This window comes from Anser brachyrhynchus, assembly GCF_964034855.1.
Source record: "Anser brachyrhynchus genome assembly, chromosome: 22".
Classification (NCBI taxonomy): Eukaryota; Metazoa; Chordata; class Aves; order Anseriformes; family Anatidae; genus Anser; species Anser brachyrhynchus.
The window spans coordinates 46,012-71,388 of NC_137715.1; the positions used below are offsets into that span (position 1 = coordinate 46,012).

General features: G+C 46.0%; 1 protein-coding gene across 1 annotated transcript; it reads right to left on the reverse strand.

Annotated features, from left to right (window-relative positions):
- Nucleotides 1-236: 236 nt before the first annotated feature.
- LOC308181427 (zinc finger CCCH domain-containing protein 11A-like) lies at nt 237-19,330 on the reverse strand. The gene is made up of 5 exons (XM_080564733.1): nt 19,209-19,330; nt 18,564-18,683; nt 17,975-18,055; nt 17,448-17,558; nt 237-779 (listed from the first exon to the last, which is right to left on the reverse strand). Exons 1-5 carry the CDS (start codon nt 19,294-19,296, stop codon nt 751-753), a joined length of 429 nt encoding a protein of 142 aa, XP_080420859.1. The 5' UTR covers nt 19,297-19,330; the 3' UTR covers nt 237-750.
- Nucleotides 19,331-25,377: the final 6,047 nt, after the last annotated feature.

Here is a 25,377-nt window from a genome sequence, read left to right on the forward strand (position 1 = left end):
ATTCTGCATCTGTTGAGAAAATACTGTCGGCGTCTAATAAAAGAAAATCTTGCTAAGACATACCTAAGGCATTGATTTTATTTCCCTCTCCTTCCTCCCACCCCCTCCCCTGCTAACAGAAACCAGTGTAATTCCAAAGCAAAGGACTCTGTCCTGCAAAAGCACAATCAGCACACCTACAGCACTGAAAAATGCTTTTGTTGATTTATTTTGAGAACACATCTTTAGGCACTCACATCGATTTCCATGTGTCTGAATCGGCAGACATTCCTGAAACAACGACCCTCCTGCCACAGCGTGCAGACTGTCTCGTTCCCCAGAGCAGCTTCACAGTGGCGGAAGGAACAGTTGTCTCCCTGTAACCAAAAGGAAACCAACAAGGAAAATATAGTACAGCCTCAAAAACCTCCATGCTACTGCCTCAGGTTGCTACGATTGAATTCAGAATCTATCTGGTTATCACGTTAACCAAAGACCAGTGTGCCTCCTCCTCCTACTCTACCCCTTCCTGAAAAAAAAAGAAAAAAAAAAAAAAAAAAAAAAAAAAAAACAAAGCAAAGCAAAGCAAAAGAAACCCAGCCATACCTTGGTACAGGTAGAATAGAAATAGAAGTAGCAATCGTCTCCTTGTTTAGACATGCCGACAAGTTCTGATAACAAGCTCGGGTTCTCTCCACAGGGACTTCCTCTGCTCTTGGAGAGAGCTGTCTTCACCCTTGCTTGGGCTGAAAGTCTTCCACTGGCTTGTGATCAGTGAAATCTTCTTTTTAAAAGTAACCCTAAACAAAGTACCAACAAGTGAAAAATAATGAGTAACAAGCATTTTTCCAGCTTTCTTCTGTTCATCAAATTAGTCTCTTGAGGAGAGCAATGCCTTGAAATCAGCTGTTACGGGAACTAACACAATATTAAACTAAAGTTCTGTAAAGCTGCCAGGAGCTTTGTCAGCAAGTGTTCTCTTCCACGTCCTCAATAATATGCCTTGGAGCACATCCGGAAGCCTGAAAAGGGAGTCACTTCTTCAAAAACCACCTGATCATACATGCAAGGCAATGATCAACTATGGCTACGAGTAACTTCTACAGAACGCAGTATGACGCATTAAATAGCACGTTCCAGTCACTGTGGGTCTTCGAGTTCACCTACCTGGACAACCTCAGCAAAGTTATCGATCTTCAAAGACTTCCAGTTAACTTCTCCTGGAGGCCGAACCAACACTGAATCCGTGAATTAATGATAAAGGGGTAGGAAGAATTTGCCTCCTCACTTTGCCAAGGGAGCCTCTCATCCACAATTCAAACATAGGATGTGCTTTTAAACAGCTTATAACTAATGGAGGAAGCAAGTCCATCTGAACACTCTCTCAGACTGGAGACAGCCAGGGTTAGTTAGCTCTTCAAAAAATAAAAACCAAAAAAAAAAAACACCACAAAACAAAACAAAAACAAAAAAACCCAGTGCATTTAGAGATGAACTCGTGATTCAAAGTGGCTGCAAAAATGAGGCTCCATCTTCCACAGCCAGAAAATTTGACTTTTTTTTTTTTTTTTTTAATTCAAAATTCAGTATGTTCCAATCTCTGGTCTTCAAGATTTCTTCACCTATTAAGAAAACACTAAAACCTTTCCCCGTCTTTATTACCTGTACAGCAAAAAACACACCAGTGCACAGAAATACACAAATGTGCATACGCATACACACATATGTGTTTAGACACACACACGAGGAGTGAGTGATAGAAAGTTAGCGAGAGCGACAGTGGAAATCAGAAGTTTTGCCTTTTTGACACAGAGAGCGCGTAAAAACTCTCTCATTTTGAGGGAACTAGAAAAAAATGGAGGATCTACCAAATATTTTGATGAGTATGCCTTCGAGGCCAATGCTTTATACCATGAGTGATCTGGGGGCCAGCACACAAATATGCATACATATGTATCACACAGTATCACGGATTTCTAGGTTGGAAGAGACCTCAAGATCATCGAGTCCAACCTCCGACCTAACACTAAGTACTCCACTAAACCATATCGCTAAGCTCTACATCTAAACGTCTTTTAAAGACCTCCAGGGATGGTGACTCCACCACCTCCCTGGGCAGCCCGTTCCAATGCTTAATAACCCTTTCGGTAAAGAAGTACTTCCTAACATCCAACCTAAAACTCCCCTGTCGCAACTTTCGCCCATTCCCCCTCGTCCTGTCACCAGGCACGTAGGAGAACAGACCAACCCCCACCTCTTTACAGCCTCCTTTAAGGTAACTGTAGAGAGCGATAAGGTCGCCCCTGAGCCTCCTCTTCTCCAGGCTGAACAAGCCCAGCTCCCTCAGCCGCTCCTCGTAAGACTTGTTCTCCAGACCCCTCACCAGCTTGGTCGCCCTTCTCTGGACTCGCTCGAGCACGTCCATGTCCTTCCTGTAGCGAGGGGCCCAAAACTGAACACAGTACTCAAGGTGCGGCCTCACCAGAGCCGAGTACAGGGGGACAATCACTTTCCTAGACCTGCTGGCCACACTGCTTCTTATACAGGCCAGGATGCTGTTGGCCTTCTTGGCCACCTGGGCACACTGCTGGCTCATATTCAGCCGACTGTCAACCAACACTCCCAGGTCCTTCTCGGCCAGGCAGCTTTCCAGCCACTCATCTCCCAGCCTGTAGCTCTGCTTGGGGTTGTTGCGCCCCAGGTGCAGGACCCGGCACTTGGCCTTGTTGATCTTCATACAGTTGACCTCAGCCCATCGCTCCAGCCTATCCAGATCAAATATGTACATGCATACAGGATAAACATATCTATACACACAAGCGTGCACAGTATATGTCGTATGGTATCCATATCGAGAACAACTCGTAGCCCTGATCAGACACGTAGAGTTGCAATCAATTAACAGCAGGAAGACAGCAGATCAAGGATACAGCAAGCTTTGAGAGGCAGGGCAATGCTCACTTTGCCAGTGGCATGGCTGCATGATACCAAGAATTTTGAATTAGTTTGATTTTTTGGAAGCAATTTGTTTTCTTTCTGCGCTGTAGCAAATACCACAGGTTTGCCATCACGTGCTGTTCCCTAATCCATATATCCATCATCATCCATTGCTGCAAGATCATGAAAGGTTAGAAAAGATGACTTAGGTCCAATTTAACAGCCAATGATTTTTCAATGACCAGAGCTGCAACAGATTTTATTTAGCCACAAGCAGGTTTTTTTTTTCTGATGTGAAGTCAGATATTTTGATTTTTTTTTAAGACACTAAATGTCATAAAACCTGCAACCAGACCAGATAAAGTTCAAATTAGAGTGATTCTGAAGCCTTTCATTAAAATGCTGCACATTTCTGTGCAAATTATTTCTGACTCTTCTGGACAAAAGCGGATGAAATAGTTCTTACAAATTAATAATAAAAGGTTGGAACCTTTTACTCACACAAACACTAGTGAATTTTCCAGGAAGTATTATTTTGGCAGGGAATTTTCCCAAATCTAAAGTAAAGAGGGGAAAAGTTGGGTTCCCGTATTAGTTGTTGGTTTTGACTGCTTGACAAAGGGAATAAAAACAGTAGTTAAGTGCAAGGTTTCCTTCTCTTCTTTAGTATTGAGAGGAATCGTCACTTCTGACCTTTAGCACCTTCAGAAACACACTTAGTGCCATGCAGATTCCTCTGCATCTACTTCTAAAAATTACTGGTGCTCCTTAGCATGGAAGTTGGACTTGAAATCTTTCCCAGACTGAGCTCTTTTGAATGCCCAAGGAGCTCATCATTTTGCTTGTTGCCTTCCATTTTCCTGAACAGACCCAGAACGCTGTTCAGGATATGAATGGATCTGGTCTAAGGAATGGGAAGAAAGCAAAAACCAAGGATACCTCACAGCCCTAAATGCCATAAAAAGCAGTCTCATTTTAAAAAAGATCTCCAAAGCTTTTTTTTTTTTTTTTTCTCCTTGTTGTGACCCTGCTTTTTAATCACCCAGCATCAGCCTTGCTGCAAAACAGTCTCCGCTGATTTACCTGCTTGTTAAAGCACCCCACAGGCTGCAAGTGTTGTGTGCTAGGTGTCAAATTATATTTAACGGTGCATAGGTAAACCATTCATCTTCCCATGGTCAAAGCACAGAAGAGCCTCCTGCTAACACAGCTCATCCTTGCTGTAACTGCTTTTAAACCTATTTGTTGGTAAGAAAAGAGCTCAGTACACCACCTTCACAGGGCAAAAATTCACATGGAAGAGCAGAAAAACCCAGAAGTGCTTCCTGAACTTCACGTTACCAACAGCACCATCGGATTTAGATCCTTGCCTGGCATCCAGGATGCACGGCCTGCAAGCACTGCTGCGATGTGGAAGTGCCAAGGCAGGTTTTTGGCCTGCCCTAAAACACTTTTTTTTTTTTTTCTTTTACAAACAATACAAAGAGTGTGCCAGGTATGCTGTAATGCCCGTGTGCCAGGTCAATAGAGGATATCCAAACAACAGAGGCGCTTCTCCTAATTTCTGGCGTGAAAACACTTTCACAGCATTCTTTTCACGAAGAAACCCCTCTCTATCTTCTCCAATGCTCCAGGACCTGCTGCAGCTGCAGCGGCTGCGCTGGTACCAGCCGCATCTTTGACAAATCTTTTCAACGGTTCTGCTTTACCTCGGCACAGTTGAGGTCACTCCTCTTCCTCTTCCAGCTGAGGAAGCAGCTTGCGGGCTCTGCCACACGGTCGGTGCAGAAGCGAAAGCTGGGAACACAGCAGTCAAACTCTCACTGCTAACGAAGCCACCAGGGCAGAGGGCTGACACAGACCCGCCAGAGGCGAACCGTACCCGCTCTCCCTCCCGGCTGCGAGGCTCGCCACAGCAGCCCCGACCCGAAGCGCTCACAATGCTTTGCTTGGTGATGTCACCGATGAGTCAGAGTCCCCAGATGAGCATCTGCCTTGCCACTCTTTAATGTTGGTGTTGTTTTTTGGTTGGTTGCTTGCTTGCTTTTGAAACTTATGTAGGTTATGGTAAACCTTCAGGTAAACCACAGATCAATGGGGAAGAAGTCCCACACGAGGGAAGGCCGTGCATTTCTTCCAGGCAATGGCGCATTCTTTAACATGCTGCATTCGACAAAGAAGCTCTCTCCATTTTGCGCAGTGGCAACAGGCACGACTGCAACACACGCACGTGTAGGCAGCACCTGCAGGTCCCAAACCGTTAACCAATTTTTAGATAGCACCAATTTTTTATGTAGTTGCTTTCCCTTCATCCATAACCCCTTTTTTCCTTTCTTTATATCGGGTGGCTCTCCTCCATTGTTCTGTCATTTTACTCCCCAGTGTCTGAGCAGGCACTGGGAATCGTTTCCAGAGGAAGGGTACTGCTGAAGCTACAACATTTACTCTCAGGGAAAAGAGAGTATGTGAAAGAATACATACTTCCTTTCTTTTTCCTGTTGTTTTTTTTTTTAAATCTCTGAAATCAACGCTGCGGCCTGGCAGCAAATAACTATGGGAGTAATGATGATTCCTCATCCTCACTGTAACGTTGTAGTTAATGTCATAAAGAAGCAATTTCCCCAGACAGTGGCCATTTGAGATGGGAAGGGGCAGTAAGAGGAAGTTTTCCTTAGACTAGCTCTTCCCCCAGAACACCTCGCCATCCAGCAACAAATTCAATTCACCTGCTCCGCCTGATCAGTCAAACGCGCGTCCGACTCCAGCACACGTCACAGCGGTGGTTCTGACGTGGTTTGAGAATCACCTATCCGCAGAATATCTCGGGTTTGTACACTCAAATAACGCAGTCTTTTCCAAATAAGGCCCAGAGCTCACACTCCGAGTGCAGCCTAACAGCACCAGAGGGCCGGTAGGCTAAACATTCCCATCCTGGCAACAGGACTGACCCGGGCAACAGTAAGCATCCCTTCTGCACTTTCGTCGTGAACATCAACATAAGGAAACAGAGACCTCCTCGATCCAAGTTTGAAGAAACAAACACAAAGGTCACCCAAGCGGGTTGTTTTCAGCAAACTAACGGAGAAATTAAGGTGACAACCGCGTGCATCCAGAGTTAGTCAGATCCCGAAGGCAGTTCCTTTGGGAAACGCAGGAGCAGCGCGCCAGATGACGGCTACCTTACAGCGCACCCCTCAGAGGCACTGCTACGAAAGGAAGGCAGAAGGTTGGAACTCAAAATAACTCGCAAGGCGCCCGTTAAGGGGGAAGCTTTAATTTCCTGAGCAGAACCTCCCCCCTGAAGGCAGCCCAGGGACTCTTTGCTTCCCTAGGGAGACGGCAGGGACGGGGCAGGGCGGTGGGATGGAGGGACACAGGGCCAGATGGACGGCCAGACGGCCGGATGGATGGACAGACGGACGGCCAGACGGCCCAAAAGGCCTGAGCAAGGGCTGAGGAGCGGGAGGGAAGGGCAGGGCGAGGGGAAGGGGAAGGGCGGCCCTGGGCCTGACAGGGCACCTTGGGCCTAACCCCGGGCAGCAGCTCCCCATCTCACAGGGCCCACGGGGGGCTGCCTGTAACAGGAGATGCGGGCAGGTAAATTTTACAAGCACTGCATCACAAATACCCTGCAACACCTGAACTATTCACTGGGACAGCCTCCTTCCTCACCTCCTGAAAGCTCCAGCTGGCAAACCAAGGACAAAATGAAAGGCAGATGTGGAGGACCTCGTAAGATACTGTTTTGTTCCCTACGTGCCCACTGCTGGTGACACGTAATGCCTCCTGTTCCCAAACGACATCGGCACGTTACATCTTTACTACATGCTGAAAGGAACTCAGCAACTTGAACACAACTTAGAATTACCCATCCCGGCAGCAGGCTGTCCAGCTGAAGCTGCTTTAGCCAATCAAGTGTGTCACGCTGCCCCTCAAAGGTTTCTTCCTGGGAACGTCTGCTGTGACACTCCTGACGTATTACTTCTCGGAATGGCAGAACTGCGCTGGGTAGGCCCCACAGCAAGACTCGTATTTCTGTCCTTCCCTTTCAGGAAAGGATCTCCCACCTTGAATTTATTAATTTTCATGATGATGATACACAAATTGAAGTTTTGAAAAACTGAATGCTGATTAACAGATTTCTAGCACAGCCTGTGCATCAAAATTCATTTCTCTCCATTTAGGTAATCTTAGTTTCTGAGTTACAGTTACAGTCAAAATTTTTCTTCTTCGATTTTTTTCTTTTTCTTTTTTTTTTTTTTTTTTTTTTTGTGATCAGAAAAACGAGGGGACTGGCTGTCCCAAGTCAGCCGGGGAACTTCTCTTTGGTCGATGCATCAAGCAACTCAGCTCTCTTGGGGAAACTTAAATAGAAAAGACAGATCTCCAAACGGATAAAAAAAATAAATCAAATGATAAAAACCCAACCGACACATCTGATACCCCAGCTTATTGAACAGCACAAGGGTTTAATCTACAGGCTCTGTCCAAAGCAGCAAGAAGTGACAGATTTAATCCAAACCAGTTGCCCGCTCTCACTCTCTGATCTGGAGACGTTATTGGACAAGCATGCATAGCAGTAACACTTGTAAACACTGGGTTACTGCACCACAGCCCCAAATCCCTCACGGGCCCACTAAGATACTTTTACTGACTGATCCACAATAAACACTCCCAAAAAGATTCTCAACAAGCTAAACCCTGTTTAGAAAGAATCTGAGGAACCTGTCACTGCAGCAACAAAGGGCTGCAATTGTATGCAAAATCTCCAACACCCTCCTTAGCACCCTGCTAGCTCAAGGACTGTGTGGGGCTTCCGTGCCCTGAACGAGTCCACCCTGGCCACATAACGCAGATGTAATGGTCAAGAAAGCACATAGCGTTATCGAAACTTATCAGATCCACAGCAAAAGGAAAAGCCCACGCTTCTATATTTCTCCTCCTTCTCCATTCACAGAAGGAAGAGACTGAAAACAGGCAGATTTGTGGTTTACATTTACAGTTAATGTGAAAAATGGCTATTTGTGAAATACATCACGTATTGTTTCAAGCTACAAACAACTCGCTCCCACAAAGGAAAGACTTTTGACCTCAGCATGCAACCCCAGTTACAAATAACTTCCTATCTACCAGTGGGCCGCGTTCCCCTGGCACTCAGTCACTCCGCAGCACGGCAGCCACCTTTGTTCTAAGGATGGCAAATTCTACTTAGAAACGCTCTGTAGAAGAGTGATGTTGTCCCCTTTTAACACGATCCAGCCTGCAGCAAAGAGAAGGGAAAGAGGGGATTAGAGAGAGCCCAGAACCTGAGAATAATCTCGTGTTTTCAGAAAGTGTTTTGTGTGGTTGAGCAGGGTTTTGCCCATCATGCAGAGTGCAGGCCGCCTGGTATTACACGTTTCAAAGACCAGAACTGGTCTCAGGCAGGGACAGATTCTCCTTCATCCAGCAAAATCAGCAGCTCAAAAATCATCAGGGACAGAGATGTAGCCAGGAATTGCTCACTGAACTTCAACAGCAAGGCTCGTCACACGGTTGGTACGTCTCAGTGCTGCTACCTAGAAGGCTCACCCGGGCAGGTTTCAGACCGCGCGTCACTCGGGTTGCACAGACACACGACACACCCAGCTGTTTCCTTGATTTTGCCTTGGAGTGAATCTCCTCTGCGTCGTCCAGCGCCAAATTCACGTACTCGTCAAAGCCCTAGAAATCGGCAACAGTGGCAATTAGTTCAGCAACAACACGAACCATCGTCAGCTGTGCTGACCCAGGCTGGACATCGAAGACTAATTGTTAGAGAAGCACGATTTCTTTTTTCCCTTGGGCTAGTTTTTCTTGACAAGAAAAAATAGGATTGTGAATGAGGGAAAACAAACTAACGATGTAACGTGGGGTCGTGCTGACACTCACGATGATGCAGCCTTCTATCCGCACGTTCACTTGCTCAGCCACACCTGGATCCTCGAGCTCTGCAGAACGAAGGAGGAGAGTAAATTGGAACACAAACACCGCGAGCAGTTTTGTTCTCTCTCGTGTGTTCAGAAATACCCGCTAACCATAGCCGCTAGAGCTCCCAAAAACTCCAAGGAGCAACTCTCAGGGGCAGTTTCAATTAACAGTCTGACATTTTAGAGTCTTATATGACTGGGTGAATACTACACGTTTGCTGAAGGACACGTTTCCAGTCACAAGGGAACACTCCTGCACGCCCGGCTGCACGATCCCACTCCCGTTAACACGAGGGGGAAACGCCGGGCTGCGCAGCAGCTCCTTGTACCCACCAGCACGCCGCACAGCTCTCCATTCCCCACAAACCTGCCCCGAGCAACGGGTGGGAGCCGAAAACTCAGCGAGGGAGATCCCCGGACCCTCCCCGCTCCCCCCACCCCCTCCAAATCCCCATCCCCATCCCCTCCCCGTCCTCTCCCCGCGCTACTCACGCTCTGCAGGTAGCGGAAGATGAGGTTCTGGGGCACTGCGTGAAGGGCTCAGCACGGGGACAAGAGCTCCAGGCCCGGGACAAGGCCTCAAGACAAGGCCTCAAACCCTGCAACGAGGCCCCAGGGCCCCGGGACAAGGCCTCAAGGTCCGGGCCGAGACCCCTGAGGCCCGGGCCGCCCCCCACCCGCTCCCCCGTCGCTCCCCGGCCGCAGGAAGGCTACGATGGGCTGCACCATCACCGTCTGCACCTTCTGGTCCTGCCCGCGGTACGCCATGGCTGCCGCCGCCTCGCTGCTCCCGCCGCCCCTGCTGGGCCGCCTCCGGAAGCCCCTGAGGCCGGGCGGGAGCGCACAAGGGACGCTGGGATGCTGGAGGAGCGTGGGGGGCCGCTCTAGCAGGCCGGGAGGACCGCGTCTCTATGGTCGCAGGCAGGAGTCCCTGCGCCAGCTTTATTGGTGAGCAGCGAGGCTGGGGGGGGGAGGGGGGCAAGACAGCCTTAAATAAAATACAAATATAAAAAGTGTTATAAATGGCTGTTATAAATCCAAATAGGATTACAATCAAAGTTTACAATTTATTAAACGAATAGAGGCAAGCAAGCAGCGCTGGGTGCGCCGGGAGTCTCTGCTCCCCCAGGACGCACACCTGTTACGTAAGGCGGCTGGTTTTGATGCTCCCAGGCTAATACATATTCATTACTACTTCGAGAAGAGGCAGGGTTATTAGAATTGGTTTCCGGAATCCGAAACCCCTCCCAGGGGCGCCTGCGTATCAGTCTCTGGTGGTCTCTCGGGGCTTGCTCGGGCTGAATGCTGGTTGTCTTCCTCCCAGGCTTTTGTCCTTCAATTGTCCTTCATCCCCCCCTTCCTCCTCGTTTGGGAGCCTCTGCGCCGGATTTCAGAAACTCTAGCAACATCCCCTGCAGTAGTCAGCACTTTTCCCTAAAAACCCCTTTGTTCTCTTATCACCTAGACCCGGGCCTCGATGTTAACCCTTCAAATCCCTTAGTGACACGAATTGCTGGACCATTCCTTACAAAAGGAAGGATAAAATATGTAGAGGAGCAATGGCACACGCGAAAGCCCAGCGCCGCGGGCAGAGGCAGCGAAGGTTGACGGCAGAACAGTGCTCGGTTTGAACACGGAGAGGGAAAGCGAGGGGAAGGTGGCCGAAGCCGGCCGCAGTCTCTGAGCTCTCCTCCTCCTGATTGTTTTCTCTCAAAGACATTTCTGTCTGTGTGCGGGCACCCGGAGCCGGCAGAAGTCCCCGTGAAGTCCTTCGGCAGGACGGAGGGCTGCGTGGGCTCCAGTGAGAGAGGGAGTTAGGAGAATCTTATCAAGTAGAGATAGAGCGCTGACGGCATTAAACTAGGATGCTACTTAGTGTCTTTGCTAACTATGGTGCATTGTGCCAATTAACTAAAGCAAGAAGCCTTGGGCCCCTTACCAAGGTCAGTCTCCTAATAAGAGAGCGAGCCTATCTTAAGAAACTGGGAGAAACTGGTCCTGCAGGTGGACAAGAGCCAAGGAGCAACTGAGTCTGTGCAAAGACAAGAGGTCAACTAGCGGTGACGAGGAAGAGTCATCAATCTTCATGCCCACGACCTCCCGTGCTGCCCAGCGCTGAATAAACATACCTACTTTACAATCTCACTGATTGTGGAGTCCGTTTTCCGCAAGTCGCCAGCAGCAGTTTCTTCCGCAGAGGTTTTCCCAGAGCCGCTTCAAAGCTTCCCTCGCGGAGCTGGGGCGTCGCAGGGGGTCATCAAAGCACGCACGTACACACACACACACACACACACACACACAGGCGTTGTTGTCCAAACAGAAAGTATTTACAACAAATTCGACAAGCGGTTTTTCTCTGCCAGCAGCAAATGCCTGAGGGCCCCTACAGCTTCACAAATCATAGCACAAAGAGCCTAAAGTTCCTCTAAAATTTAGGGAAATAATTCAAAATAGATCTGCTAGGGGAAAACGATCACTGGCGGCAGGGTACACAATACACGCGAGCCTCAGCTCTCCTCCGCAGAGTCAGTGCCCACGCCCAAGTGCGACGCTGATGGCACCCGAACATTTGCTGTAGCAGGCAGCAGAGCCAGCAGCTCAGGGGAGCAATTTTAAAAACCAGGAGGCACTTAAACCAACCCTTAATTGACCCAGTTACTGCAGGAGAGTCCCGACTACTCGCCCTGGAGTCCTACTGTCACCAGCAAAAAGCACCAACCAAAGCTTGGGGGAACTTTGGTACAGCACAAGAGAAGGGAGTGGGGGTAGCGTAGCCGTATCGCAGAGCTGCTGCTTTTCACACCATTTTATCATCCCTGATAATTGAAAGTAAGGCCGGGTGGGCTGACCCCACCACCACCACTCCTGGCAGCATGTTTGGTCCACAACGCTAGAATAATTATTCTGCTCCCTCCCGCCCCTACAGCTTCATCATCTGAAAAGATTACAGTCAAAACAATGGCATACACAAATAAAAGTCAAGAGTTGACATAGTAACTCCGGGATTTGGGTATCAACTGTCCGAGAAATCAGAACACCCAGGCTTCACAATGTGCCCAACATCGAGCTGTGCCAAGGGGGGGCGGAAGGAAGAAGCTTTCCGTTTAAGCCTTCAGAGCATCGCTCCATCACTACGTCAATTCACAGCCACCACAGCGTGCCGATGGACATCTTTCTGTGCCAAAAGAAACAAGTGCTTTGTCCTCTTGATATCAAAGGTAGCCACCTATAGTTACGGAACCATGCACAAGACCTTAACTCTGACCAGCAGGGAAACTTAGGACAACTGAGTGCAGATCCTGCCAATTTCTACCAGTTCCAACTGTGCTTTAAGTCTCATTGCAAAGCCTCAGTTAGAAAAAGGATCACCTCGGGGTATCCAACAAGAAGAAGAGTTGTTTTTTTTTTGTTTTTTTTTTTTTTTTTTAATATACCATAGGACTATGCAGTTCAATCATCAATCATCTTGGAAAGCTCAAGGAGGAGGTCATCCTCATCCTTCCCTGGGTCCAAGTCGAGCTCGGCTTCCAGTATGCCGTCTGAGAGTTCCCAAAGTAGCGTCTCTAAATCCTCGTCTACAGATACGGGCGCGTTGCCTGTGGAACTCAGCCGGCGTGTCCTTGCTTCTTCTAGCTGGGAAGAAGCTGAAGTCGAGCTTGAGAACTCCATTGGCTCCACAGATTCTGCCTGGCTTCCAAGATGTGCTTCAGGTCTTGGCAGAGCAAGGAAGAGAACAATCAGTATATGCCATTTCTTAACGGGAAATCCCTTTTCTGCAAACCGGCTCTTAAAACCGTAGCCAACCCCTCCTGCACTTCAATCTTACCCAGGGATTGTTATTCAATTAACCCAGGGCGACATTTAGAGCCCAATATATTAGCAGGTACATTTTTCAGTTTGGGGGTTTCTCTGTGAAGCCAGAGCACCTGGAGTCTAGCAAAGATGGTTCAATTGTTGTAGCAAGAGGCACTTTGCCACCTTGCTTAATTTTCCTGTAAAAATGTTAAGAAGTCTCCATCTGCAAATATCTGTTTGCTAAGTTAGTCATTTTTCCCACGGCACACTCAGCAGAGTTTGCTCCCCACTACAGGAAGCTGATCTGCAGCCATCACTTCCCTCTGCTCTCCCTGCACTCTTGTCACCTTGTATGTTTGTTCGGGTGGCATTCTTGAGGACCAAAAGGCAGAGGACACTACTCATCATTTATCACCTCACGAGGAAGTAGGAGAACTTCACCTCATCCTCATTTAGGTATTCAGACAGAGCAAGAAGTCACTGGAAAGCTGTACCGACTTGCAGCATTTAAAGAAAGTAAGTCTAATTAAGCATTCCTGCTAGCTGCTAGAAAGTCATTTCACGTGACTTATTCCTCTGATGGATTTGGGCTTTAATTATCTCAGAACCCTCCTTTTTTCCCCACGTGTGACAGAACTTATGTTTCACTGGGGATATACACCGATTGAGAAAAAGAACAAGTTGTGGTCATCACCTGTTTTGGGGATTTTCTTCAAGTCTGGTGGCTGGGACGTGCTCCAGCGTGGCTGGAACAGCCTAGAAAGCAGCAAAACAGCATTTAGGACTCATGGGTAAAAGATTCCTTACTAGCTTTTTCCTCCATGCTGCTTCTCCTCTGGCATTGCGGAGCCTTAGCCAAAATACAAAACCAAGGTGCTCCTGAAGAAAGTTAATATTCACTTGGAGGTTACTAATGATCTTGTGTCTTTTAAGAACACAGCATTAATGGACAAAATCCTCCACACCAGAGAAATCACAGAATCACAGAGGACTAAGTAAATAGTGCCATTAATCTAATAAATATGGAAGGGTACTACAAGAATTCTGTAGGCAGCTACTGGATTTAAAAGGAAACAGAAAGCCTGTAGAACTTTTGAGTTTTCCATCTTTTCTCCTAGAGGAGGGTGTAAATTTTACAAGGGATCCATTTCTGCATTAGCCCCTGTCCTTACCATAGCTGCTTTTTTGGCTGGAGGTCCCATTGTGTCAGCGTCAGAGGCAGTCCGTGGCTTCACAGCTGCTACAGCAGAGGGAAAACTGCCAGGTGCCTTACGTTTCAGTGCCTTCTTCTTGGGGGAAGCGACTTTCCCATCCCAAGGCTTCGCAAACATGTTAAAGTTGGCTAGAGTAAAAGGAAGAGAGAACTGATACAGTCTTGCTCTGCCTCATGAAAAATCCACGTTCTCTTCCTCATTTCCACGGCCCGTCTACACAGTTAACTGTATTTGGCCAGCAGAATTACACTGCCATTGCCTGGATTCTCAGCAATATCTTCCACATAGTAAACTCCGTCTACCAACAATCCATACAAAGGAACAAAGGAACTGAATAGCTACAGTAAATCATAATCCAGGACGAGGGAAACTCAGACACAGAGCGATCCCAAGTGCAAGCAATACTCTAAGACGTTGTATGAAGTCTAGTAAGATTCACAAATGTTGACAGCTTTTGTATTTAAAGTCTTGCTCCCTCTAGGAAAGGAAAAGCAGCAGGTATAGTAAGACAAGAGAGTGTATGCAACTGTTGTACCAGCTTCCTCTCCCCTGCAGTGATGTCCCACAAAATCTATTAAGTTGTTCTACAAAATCCAAATTTGTAGAGTCATATTCTAGTCTCCCATTCCTGACCTAACATCTGGCTGGCAGGAGAAGAAACGAAAGAAAGCTGGGTACTTGTTTTCTTTGTGTGTTTATTTCCTCGTGTCCCATGAGACAGAGAGAAAGGCTACAATGTGCAGTGCATGCAGCCTTTAAGCCCTCCTTATCTCCCTCACACAATCTCATTTTACAAAGTTGATATAATCTTAACAACGAGGCCTTTGATCCTCTGTCATTTTTGACAGAAACTGGCCCCCCACATTAAGACGCTGAAGCATGCTTTACAAACACATACACGTGTCAAGTTAAGCAACACATGCCAAAGAGGAAGGTGAACTTGAACTCAACGCAGGGAGGACTTCATACCATAAACAGATGGCAGAAAAAAACAGAATACCAAAATTAGACTAAAAAGCCCCTCAATGTGTTAATTTTCTAGTGGGAAATACAGAATACCATCACGTAATTAACGAAAACAGACATGGTTGCATGTTCTGGCCCTTCTTTGCCTTTGAACTTTGCAGCCTTAAACTCTTTTATCCTCTGCATTGAAGGAAAAAGCAAAGCAGATCCTGAGCAAACGGAACTTGCTCAATATGGGAAGCACCTCACCGGGGCAGGTATTAAAGCATCTTATTACCTGATAGCTTTGTGTTCCATAACGATTTCTGCCCGGCTGGGGCAGGTCCAGGTTGTGCTGGGGGAGCTGGCACATTTTCTCCACTCTGCTGCATCCGCAGAGCTTTCTCGCGCTTTATTTCTTCCAGGGTTTTAACACGCACTTCTCCTTCTGGCTTGGCTTTACCTGCCGGCTCCTTTGACTGCACTTTGCTGGGCCCGGAAAGAGTGAGCACGCTCTGCTTCTTGGGCTCACCCTCAATTTTTGCCCCTGCGCTGGGATCTTTGGTTTTACCATGCCATTCAGCCTGGGCTTTGGCTTGACATTCTCGTCTCTGAAGAGCTCTCTCACGACGGATTTCCTCCAGTGTTTTCACATGGACCTCTCCCTTTGGCTTAGCAGCCTTCCCTGTCATCATCAAGAAATGAGAAGCGCCAACATTTAAAGAGAGTCCAACAATAGTTTAAGTCTCCAAAATTTGTCACAGTACTAAGGAAAACTAAGCCTGAGCGTTCCCAATAACGCATCTTAGGACAATAGCCTAACATTCTCCTCCTCCTCTGAGCCACTTGTTGTATTTTGAAGACCAGCCCTATCCAGAGAGAGTTGCTACACAGAAATGCTAGTTTACTTGATTACTTTTTCAGACTGCATTTCAAATTCCTGCTCCCGGCAGTGGCTCTATTCTAATTGTATATGATGGTTCACAGAAGCAGCTTAAAACCTTGACAAGGCACAAGCGGAAAATAAACACACACCTAGAGCCAGATTTCTGATAGTGGCTGTCAGAAGAGCTTCAGCACTCGAGCAAGAGGAATCAGTTCTTTGTTTTCATTTGAATTCCTTTTTAGGGCTGTATGAAAACGGTCTAAGTTCACGGAAAGGAAGAAGGAGAAAGTATATTTAATAGCCAGTTGTTACCTTTCGCAGTACTAGTCCGTTGAGAAGGTAATCCTAGCCTCTCCTTCACAGACTTGGGAACTTGAACTGCAAAACAGAAAAAGACCAAATTAGGGAGGCTGCATAAACGTCAACTTTGTGTTCACATTCAAAAACAAGGCAGGAAAGGTAACTTTGAATCCCGGTGATTAAGACCTCAGCCAACATGCAAAAAGAAACATCGCAGGAAAAGGACAAACAGAAAGCCTAACTACAAAACCCGTGAATCACATCCAGATGCCTGTTTAGTAGCTGTACCTCTCTTTGGTGCTTTGTCAGCATTTCCCGGAACCTCCACCTTCTTCCCCAGCCTTTCAGCAAGGCTGCGCTTCACCGGAAGGGCGCTTACATCAGCTTCAGACAGAGAAAACAAGGAATATTTTAAGAACATTTCTTTGCAGGAAGATTTGAGAACAGTCAACCACAAGCTTCTATTTTTCAAGCATATTTTCATAAAATTGCCTTTCAGCTGCTAAATGGTTTTTTTGCCATTTCTGCAGTCAACACAGATCTCCACTGCAACGCATTTTCCTCTCATACGTCAAAAATACTCTTCAATGCAGTCATATAGAGAAGGCGGCACCTAAATAACAGCTCATAAAAAGTTCTTACCCACGGAGGCTTTCCGTTTTCCTTGTTTCTCAGCAAGATCTAGTCGAACCACAGGTTCCTCCCCTAAAACAAAAGTAAAATTTTTCTATTTCATAGAAACCAGTAGCCAATAGAAATTGTATACTGTTAGCCCATGTCCAAAAAAAACCCAGCAAGGCACTGTTTTGACAGCTAAACCACACAAACTCATATTTCAACTATAATTAACTTAGAAAAAGTATCCATAGTCTCAGTGTTTGCCTCAAATTCCAGCTGAATGTAGTCGAGAATGAATCTGAGTCTGCTTGACAGCTATACTTTGTGCAGAACAGAGCTGCATAAGCAAGCAGAATATTATTAGGTACAAATGCTGAGAAATATTCCTTTCTAAGGTGAATGTCTATGGGTAGAAGTACTTCTTCACTTCTTTCCCTTTCAAAGGAATTTGCACAACTCTAAACAATATAATTTATACACAGACTCCTATCGCACTACTGTCCACACGTGCCACTGTCAGCCTCTTTAAAGCTTCAGAAATTGCTTCTTACATAGCACTGTCCTCTAGAGCTCTTTCTTCTCGTTACTCTCCTGTTTTTCAGTTATCCCCCTATTTGCATACTGACACATTTTTTTCTTTCTCCTGCTACTGCACTTAACCTGAGCACCAAAGCTTTCCAGTACAACCAGGGACTTTCAGCATAAAAGCATGTTTTGAACAGAAGGCGGCAGCACCAGGAGGCTAACAGGGGTGAATTGCCTTCCTTCTTGCTTAACCTTCCAGTTTAGGAGTAATGAAACCAAAACAAAAGCATGAATTATTACCTTCCTCTGTAGACAGTGTCACAGTTCTCACCACTGTCCGGACATTTTCCTTTTCCGGAGCAGGAAAAATCATAGAATCGACGGGAGGAAGAGAAGATCTTGAAGGACCTTCTGCTCAGAGCAAGCAAAACATAAGGAAGTTTACCAAACAGAAAAAACTATCACGAAGAACAAAAAACTTTAATTATTCATTACTGTCAAACATACAGTGACCAGAGCATGCAAATAAGAGAGGTGACTAGTTTGCCTCTGGTTGCCCTTGGAATTCCCATCTAGAATACCAGCTGGCTGAGAATCAGGTTGCTCGATGCCCCCAGCTAAACATGGAAGTCTATCCCTCAAGCAGCTCCCAGCCACCATCACCTGCCATTCTGAAGCCAATCAAATTTCACTTCTTTGGCAAAATAGTTGGATTCACCAAAGCATAGCCAGCTACCCGGTATTACTGGAAGAGGTTTTTTTTGAAAGAAAAATCATCACACAGGATGAAGGTGAACCGGGTAAGGAAGCAGGGAATATTAACTCACCACCGTGTCTCTTAGTTTTTTCCTTCATTTTCTGCAATTTGATTTCTTCAAGTGTTTTTATTCCAAAATTCAGACCGTCCTCTGAAAACAGAAAACAGTTAATGAGACTAAGGCTTAGAGGCACTCACTGAGGACCACAGATCCTCAGGCTTCTTAGTGCTCAGGAACTTTCAGAAGTATTTAGAATAAAGCCTGTCAACACTCCTCACAAGTGAAACAACCATAGAATCAATGGCATTTTGCCCCTCCTTTCACCCTTCAGGGTAAAAACTGTAGTTTTAATTTTAATCCATTTACGTGATATTAGATCCCTCTATCGTTAGATATGGCTTTCAACAGTGGTTGCCAGGCTGCACGTGCAGCCATTTAAACTCCATGCTGTGACCCTGTTTTGTTCTCCAAAAGGAAAGAAAAGCAGTTCAACTTTCTGACCCAATGGGCACATGATGGTATCAGGGAGAAATGAGATCATGGAAATAACCGAGTCCATTCAGCACCCCTACATTCTGTTGTGTTTTTACGCCACATTGCTTTTGAGTTAATTGTCAAGTTATCCTGCCGATTTATCCTACTACAGGTGCTGGAATACCTTGTTTAGCAGTAGTAGCACTGGCTTTCCGAGTGGAAATCATCCGTAATCCATTTTGGCCTTCCTCAGCTGGTTGCTGGACGGGAGTTTTAGTTTCTTCTCCTTCCGCAGAAAGCTGGTCTGAAGGGGAAAAATCTATTCAGTTATGCATAGGCCAGATTGTTCGTGATTATGTAGCTCATGCAATGACACTTCAGTCCATGGTTCCTATAAAAAAGTTGGTTTTTTTTGTTTTTTTTTTTTTTTTAATACAGCTACACTGACCTGATGAACTCGTAAGTAGACTACCCTAGGACAAAACATCTAGGACTCTAGATTCTCTCTGCAGCTTTAACTACTACACGACATATTACTCTTCAGACAAAAAAAAAGGAATTTCCTTCCTAGTTTCACATAGAGCTTTACACAACAGACCAGCTAAAGCCAAGAGTGGTTCTAAGCTTTCCTCCAACATTTCAGGTTCTGTCCACTGACTGCCAGACAAAGCCACCAGTGACCTGAGCGGACTGCCTGCCCTATCGCTAGTCAGACCTCAGGTCATCTGTGATTTATACATTCATTTACAGCACAAATTCCTTCCAAGAACCAAAGACTTACACAATCATTTACAGCACAAATTCCTTCCAGGAACCAAACCATGCTCACCATCATCATCTTCATCATCATCTGCAGCATTGATTACAACTGGAGGGTGTGTAGGGCTTGGGACATTTTCCGAGTTTTCCACTTTCATCACCCGCCTTAGCTATGGAGAGGGATTGGACTGGACAGAAAGTTTGTTTTGCTGCAGTGACATCTGAGCCACTTTCAAATCATCGTCCGCGGACTCAGGCGGACTTGGCAGTGTAGCTAGAGGAAGAGGAGGATCATCAGTAATATGGCAGTTTAAAACTTTGACCACAATGCACGAAGATGGTAGCTAAGGCAGATAACCTGCACAGGCAATGAATGCAGCATCTCCTTTTGCCCATCCCGCCACTGTTTACACCGTGAACAATGACTTGCCTTCAAACAACAACACATCTCCCTGCCACCCAGCAGAAGACGAAACAACAGAAAGCAAACTGCAAGGCAAATATCACACAAAGCAGAGAGAAGCTGAGCATGAAAGCAGAAAACAAATACCAGCAGTACAGCAGCAGTACACTCGGTTTAGCTGACCACCTAGGACTGCAGACCTTTTCCTGCACTCACAAATGAACGGTTACCTGATGTCTCCTACACTATTGGCACCCACTAAGTAATATGCAAAATTAATTCTTCAATACTTAAAGAAAAAGGACCTAAACTCACTCTTGCTTGGTGGTAAGAAGACGCCATCGATGTAACGTCCCTTTGCGTGATGAAAAGCACAGTTGGCTTTCTGACAGCCTACTGGCTGCTTCTCCCAGTAGCAGGGAATCTCAGCGCGCTTTTTCTGAAGACAGAAAGAAAGACAAGCTCGTGATAACATGCACCTAAGGTTTGCAAAGAGATACACAGTTCCAGGTCACGACAGCGATAGGGCTGTCACAATACAGTGCTGAAACATCATTCCAAAGGTCAGTTTATCACGGAAGTATAGTATTTCCGGGCATATTCACAAAGTTTGCAGAAGCTGTAACCACTATGCACGTTTAGCCTTGTCATCATTCAGTTTGAGAAGACAGGCACTCTCAGACATCAGTTTAGGGTGGGTTAAACTAATACACCCAGGATTATACTAGGATTATTCAGAGGGAAAAAGAACATCTTAAATTGCCTACGTTAACTCTATCCAGAACTACTTCTCGGAGACTTCGTTCTTCTGCACCTTTAACTTTCCCCACTGCTTCCTAGCCCAGGCAGCTAGAACAGCATTATCTGAAGGACTCCGGGACACAAGAGACCTGATAGATCATTATCAAGCCTGCTCTCAGGAGGCTAGTACAGCCTGTTTATTACCCCCCTGCTCCAGCAGCTTTTAGCAGTCTAGTTAGCGGTTATTCTGCATCTGTTGAGAAAATACTGTCGGCGTCTAATAAAAGAAAATCTTGCTAAGACATACCTAAGGCATTGATTTTATTTCCCTCTCCTTCCTCCCACCCCCTCCCCTGCTAACAGAAACCAGTGTAATTCCAAAGCAAAGGACTCTGTCCTGCAAAAGCACAATCAGCACACCTACAGCACTGAAAAATGCTTTTGTTGATTTATTTTGAGAACACATCTTTAGGCACTCACATCGATTTCCATGTGTCTGAATCGGCAGACATTCCTGAAACAACGACCCTCCTGCCACAGCGTGCAGACTGTCTCGTTCCCCAGAGCAGCTTCACAGTGGCGGAAGGAACAGTTGTCTCCCTGTAACCAAAAGGAAACCAACAAGGAAAATATAGTACAGCCTCAAAAACCTCCATGCTACTGCCTCAGGTTGCTACGATTGAATTCAGAATCTATCTGGTTATCACGTTAACCAAAGACCAGTGTGCCTCCTCCTCCTACTCTACCCCTTCCTGAAAAAAATGAAAAAAAAAAAAAAAACAACAACAAAAAAACAAAGCAAAGCAAAGCAAAAGAAACCCAGCCATACCTTGGTACAGGTAGAATAGAAATAGAAGTAGCAATCGTCTCCTTGTTTAGACATGCCGACAAGTTCTGATAACAAGCTCGGGTTCTCTCCACAGGGACTTCCTCTGCTCTTGGAGAGAGCTGTCTTCACCCTTGCTTGGGCTGAAAGTCTTCCACTGGCTTGTGATCAGTGAAATCTTCTTTTTAAAAGTAACCCTAAACAAAGTACCAACAAGTGAAAAATAATGAGTAACAAGCATTTTTCCAGCTTTCTTCTGTTCATCAAATTAGTCTCTTGAGGAGAGCAATGCCTTGAAATCAGCTGTTACGGGAACTAACACAATATTAAACTAAAGTTCTGTAAAGCTGCCAGGAGCTTTGTCAGCAAGTGTTCTCTTCCACGTCCTCAATAATATGCCTTGGAGCACATCCGGAAGCCTGAAAAGGGAGTCACTTCTTCAAAAACCACCTGATCATACATGCAAGGCAATGATCAACTATGGCTACGAGTAACTTCTACAGAACGCAGTATGACGCATTAAATAGCACGTTCCAGTCACTGTGGGTCTTCGAGTTCACCTACCTGGACAACCTCAGCAAAGTTATCGATCTTCAAAGACTTCCAGTTAACTTCTCCTGGAGGCCGAACCAACACTGAATCCATGAATTAATGATAAAGGGGTAGGAAGAATTTGCCTCCTCACTTTGCCAAGGGAGCCTCTCATCCACAATTCAAACATAGGATGTGCTTTTAAACAGCTTATAACTAATGGAGGAAGCAAGTCCATCTGAACACTCTCTCAGACTGGAGACAGCCAGGGTTAGTTAGCTCTTCAAAAAATAAAAACCAAAAAAAAAAACACCACAAAACAAAACAAAAACAAAAAAACCCAGTGCATTTAGAGATGAACTCGTGATTCAAAGTGGCTGCAAAAATGAGGCTCCATCTTCCACAGCCAGAAAATTTGACTTTTTTTTTTTTTTTTTTAATTCAAAATTCAGTATGTTCCAATCTCTGGTCTTCAAGATTTCTTCACCTATTAAGAAAACACTAAAACCTTTCCCCGTCTTTATTACCTGTACAGCAAAAAACACACCAGTGCACAGAAATACACAAATGTGCATACGCATACACACATATGTGTTTAGACACACACACGAGGAGTGAGTGATAGAAAGTTAGCGAGAGCGACAGTGGAAATCAGAAGTTTTGCCTTTTTGACACAGAGAGCGCGTAAAAACTCTCTCATTTTGAGGGAACTAGAAAAAAATGGAGGATCTACCAAATATTTTGATGAGTATGCCTTCGAGGCCAATGCTTTATACCATGAGTGATCTGGGGGCCAGCACACAAATATGCATACATATGTATCACACAGTATCACGGATTTCTAGGTTGGAAGAGACCTCAAGATCATCGAGTCCAACCTCCGACCTAACACTAAGTACTCCACTAAACCATATCGCTAAGCTCTACATCTAAACGTCTTTTAAAGACCTCCAGGGATGGTGACTCCACCACCTCCCTGGGCAGCCCGTTCCAATGCTTAATAACCCTTTCGGTAAAGAAGTACTTCCTAACATCCAACCTAAAACTCCCCTGTCGCAACTTTCGCCCATTCCCCCTCGTCCTGTCACCAGGCACGTAGGAGAACAGACCAACCCCCACCTCTTTACAGCCTCCTTTAAGGTAACTGTAGAGAGCGATAAGGTCGCCCCTGAGCCTCCTCTTCTCCAGGCTGAACAAGCCCAGCTCCCTCAGCCGCTCCTCGTAAGACTTGTTCTCCAGACCCCTCACCAGCTTGGTCGCCCTTCTCTGGACTCGCTCGAGCACGTCCATGTCCTTCCTGTAGCGAGGGGCCCAAAACTGAACACAGTACTCAAGGTGCGGCCTCACCAGAGCCGAGTACAGGGGGACAATCACTTCCCTAGACCTGCTGGCCACACTGCTTCTTATACAGGCCAGGATGCTGTTGGCCTTCTTGGCCACCTGGGCACACTGCTGGCTCATATTCAGCCGACTGTCAACCAACACTCCCAGGTCCTTCTCGGCCAGGCAGCTTTCCAGCCACTCATCTCCCAGCCTGTAGCTCTGCTTGGGGTTGTTGCGCCCCAGGTGCAGGACCCGGCACTTGGCCTTGTTGATCTTCATACAGTTGACCTCAGCCCATCGCTCCAGCCTATCCAGATCAAATATGTACATGCATACAGGATAAACATATCTATACACACAAGCGTGCACAGTATATGTCGTATGGTATCCATATCGAGAACAACTCGTAGCCCTGATCAGACACGTAGAGTTGCAATCAATTAACAGCAGGAAGACAGCAGATCAAGGATACAGCAAGCTTTGAGAGGCAGGGCAATGCTCACTTTGCCAGTGGCATGGCTGCATGATACCAAGAATTTTGAATTAGTTTGATTTTTTGGAAGCAATTTGTTTTCTTTCTGCGCTGTAGCAAATACCACAGGTTTGCCATCACGTGCTGTTCCCTAATCCATATATCCATCATCATCCATTGCTGCAAGATCATGAAAGGTTAGAAAAGATGACTTAGGTCCAATTTAACAGCCAATGATTTTTCAATGACCAGAGCTGCAACAGATTTTATTTAGCCACAAGCAGGTTTTTTTTTTCTGATGTGAAGTCAGATATTTTGATTTTTTTTTTAAGACACTAAATGTCATAAAACCTGCAACCAGACCAGATAAAGTTCAAATTAGAGTGATTCTGAAGCCTTTCATTAAAATGCTGCACATTTCTGTGCAAATTATTTCTGACTCTTCTGGACAAAAGCGGATGAAATAGTTCTTACAAATTAATAATAAAAGGTTGGAACCTTTTACTCACACAAACACTAGTGAATTTTCCAGGAAGTATTATTTTGGCAGGGAATTTTCCCAAATCTAAAGTAAAGAGGGGAAAAGTTGGGTTCCCGTATTAGTTGTTGGTTTTGACTGCTTGACAAAGGGAATAAAAACAGTAGTTAAGTGCAAGGTTTCCTTCTCTTCTTTAGTATTGAGAGGAATCGTCACTTCTGACCTTTAGCACCTTCAGAAACACACTTAGTGCCATGCAGATTCCTCTGCATCTACTTCTAAAAATTACTGGTGCTCCTTAGCATGGAAGTTGGACTTGAAATCTTTCCCAGACTGAGCTCTTTTGAATGCCCAAGGAGCTCATCATTTTGCTTGTTGCCTTCCATTTTCCTGAACAGACCCAGAACGCTGTTCAGGATATGAATGGATCTGGTCTAAGGAATGGGAAGAAAGCAAAAACCAAGGATACCTCACAGCCCTAAATGCCATAAAAAGCAGTCTCATTTTAAAAAAGATCTCCAAAGCTTTTTTTTTTTTTTTTTCTCCTTGTTGTGACCCTGCTTTTTAATCACCCAGCATCAGCCTTGCTGCAAAACAGTCTCCGCTGATTTACCTGCTTGTTAAAGCACCCCACAGGCTGCAAGTGTTGTGTGCTAGGTGTCAAATTATATTTAACGGTGCATAGGTAAACCATTCATCTTCCCATGGTCAAAGCACAGAAGAGCCTCCTGCTAACACAGCTCATCCTTGCTGTAACTGCTTTTAAACCTATTTGTTGGTAAGAAAAGAGCTCAGTACACCACCTTCACAGGGCAAAAATTCACATGGAAGAGCAGAAAAACCCAGAAGTGCTTCCTGAACTTCACGTTACCAACAGCACCATCGGATTTAGATCCTTGCCTGGCATCCAGGATGCACGGCCTGCAAGCACTGCTGCGATGTGGAAGTGCCAAGGCAGGTTTTTGGCCTGCCCTAAAACACTTTTTTTTTTTTTTCTTTTACAAACAATACAAAGAGTGTGCCAGGTATGCTGTAATGCCCGTGTGCCAGGTCAATAGAGGATATCCAAACAACAGAGGCGCTTCTCCTAATTTCTGGCGTGAAAACACTTTCACAGCATTCTTTTCACGAAGAAACCCCTCTCTATCTTCTCCAATGCTCCAGGACCTGCTGCAGCTGCAGCGGCTGCGCTGGTACCAGCCGCATCTTTGACAAATCTTTTCAACGGTTCTGCTTTACCTCGGCACAGTTGAGGTCACTCCTCTTCCTCTTCCAGCTGAGGAAGCAGCTTGCGGGCTCTGCCACACGGTCGGTGCAGAAGCGAAAGCTGGGAACACAGCAGTCAAACTCTCACTGCTAACGAAGCCACCAGGGCAGAGGGCTGACACAGACCCGCCAGAGGCGAACCGTACCCGCTCTCCCTCCCGGCTGCGAGGCTCGCCACAGCAGCCCCGACCCGAAGCGC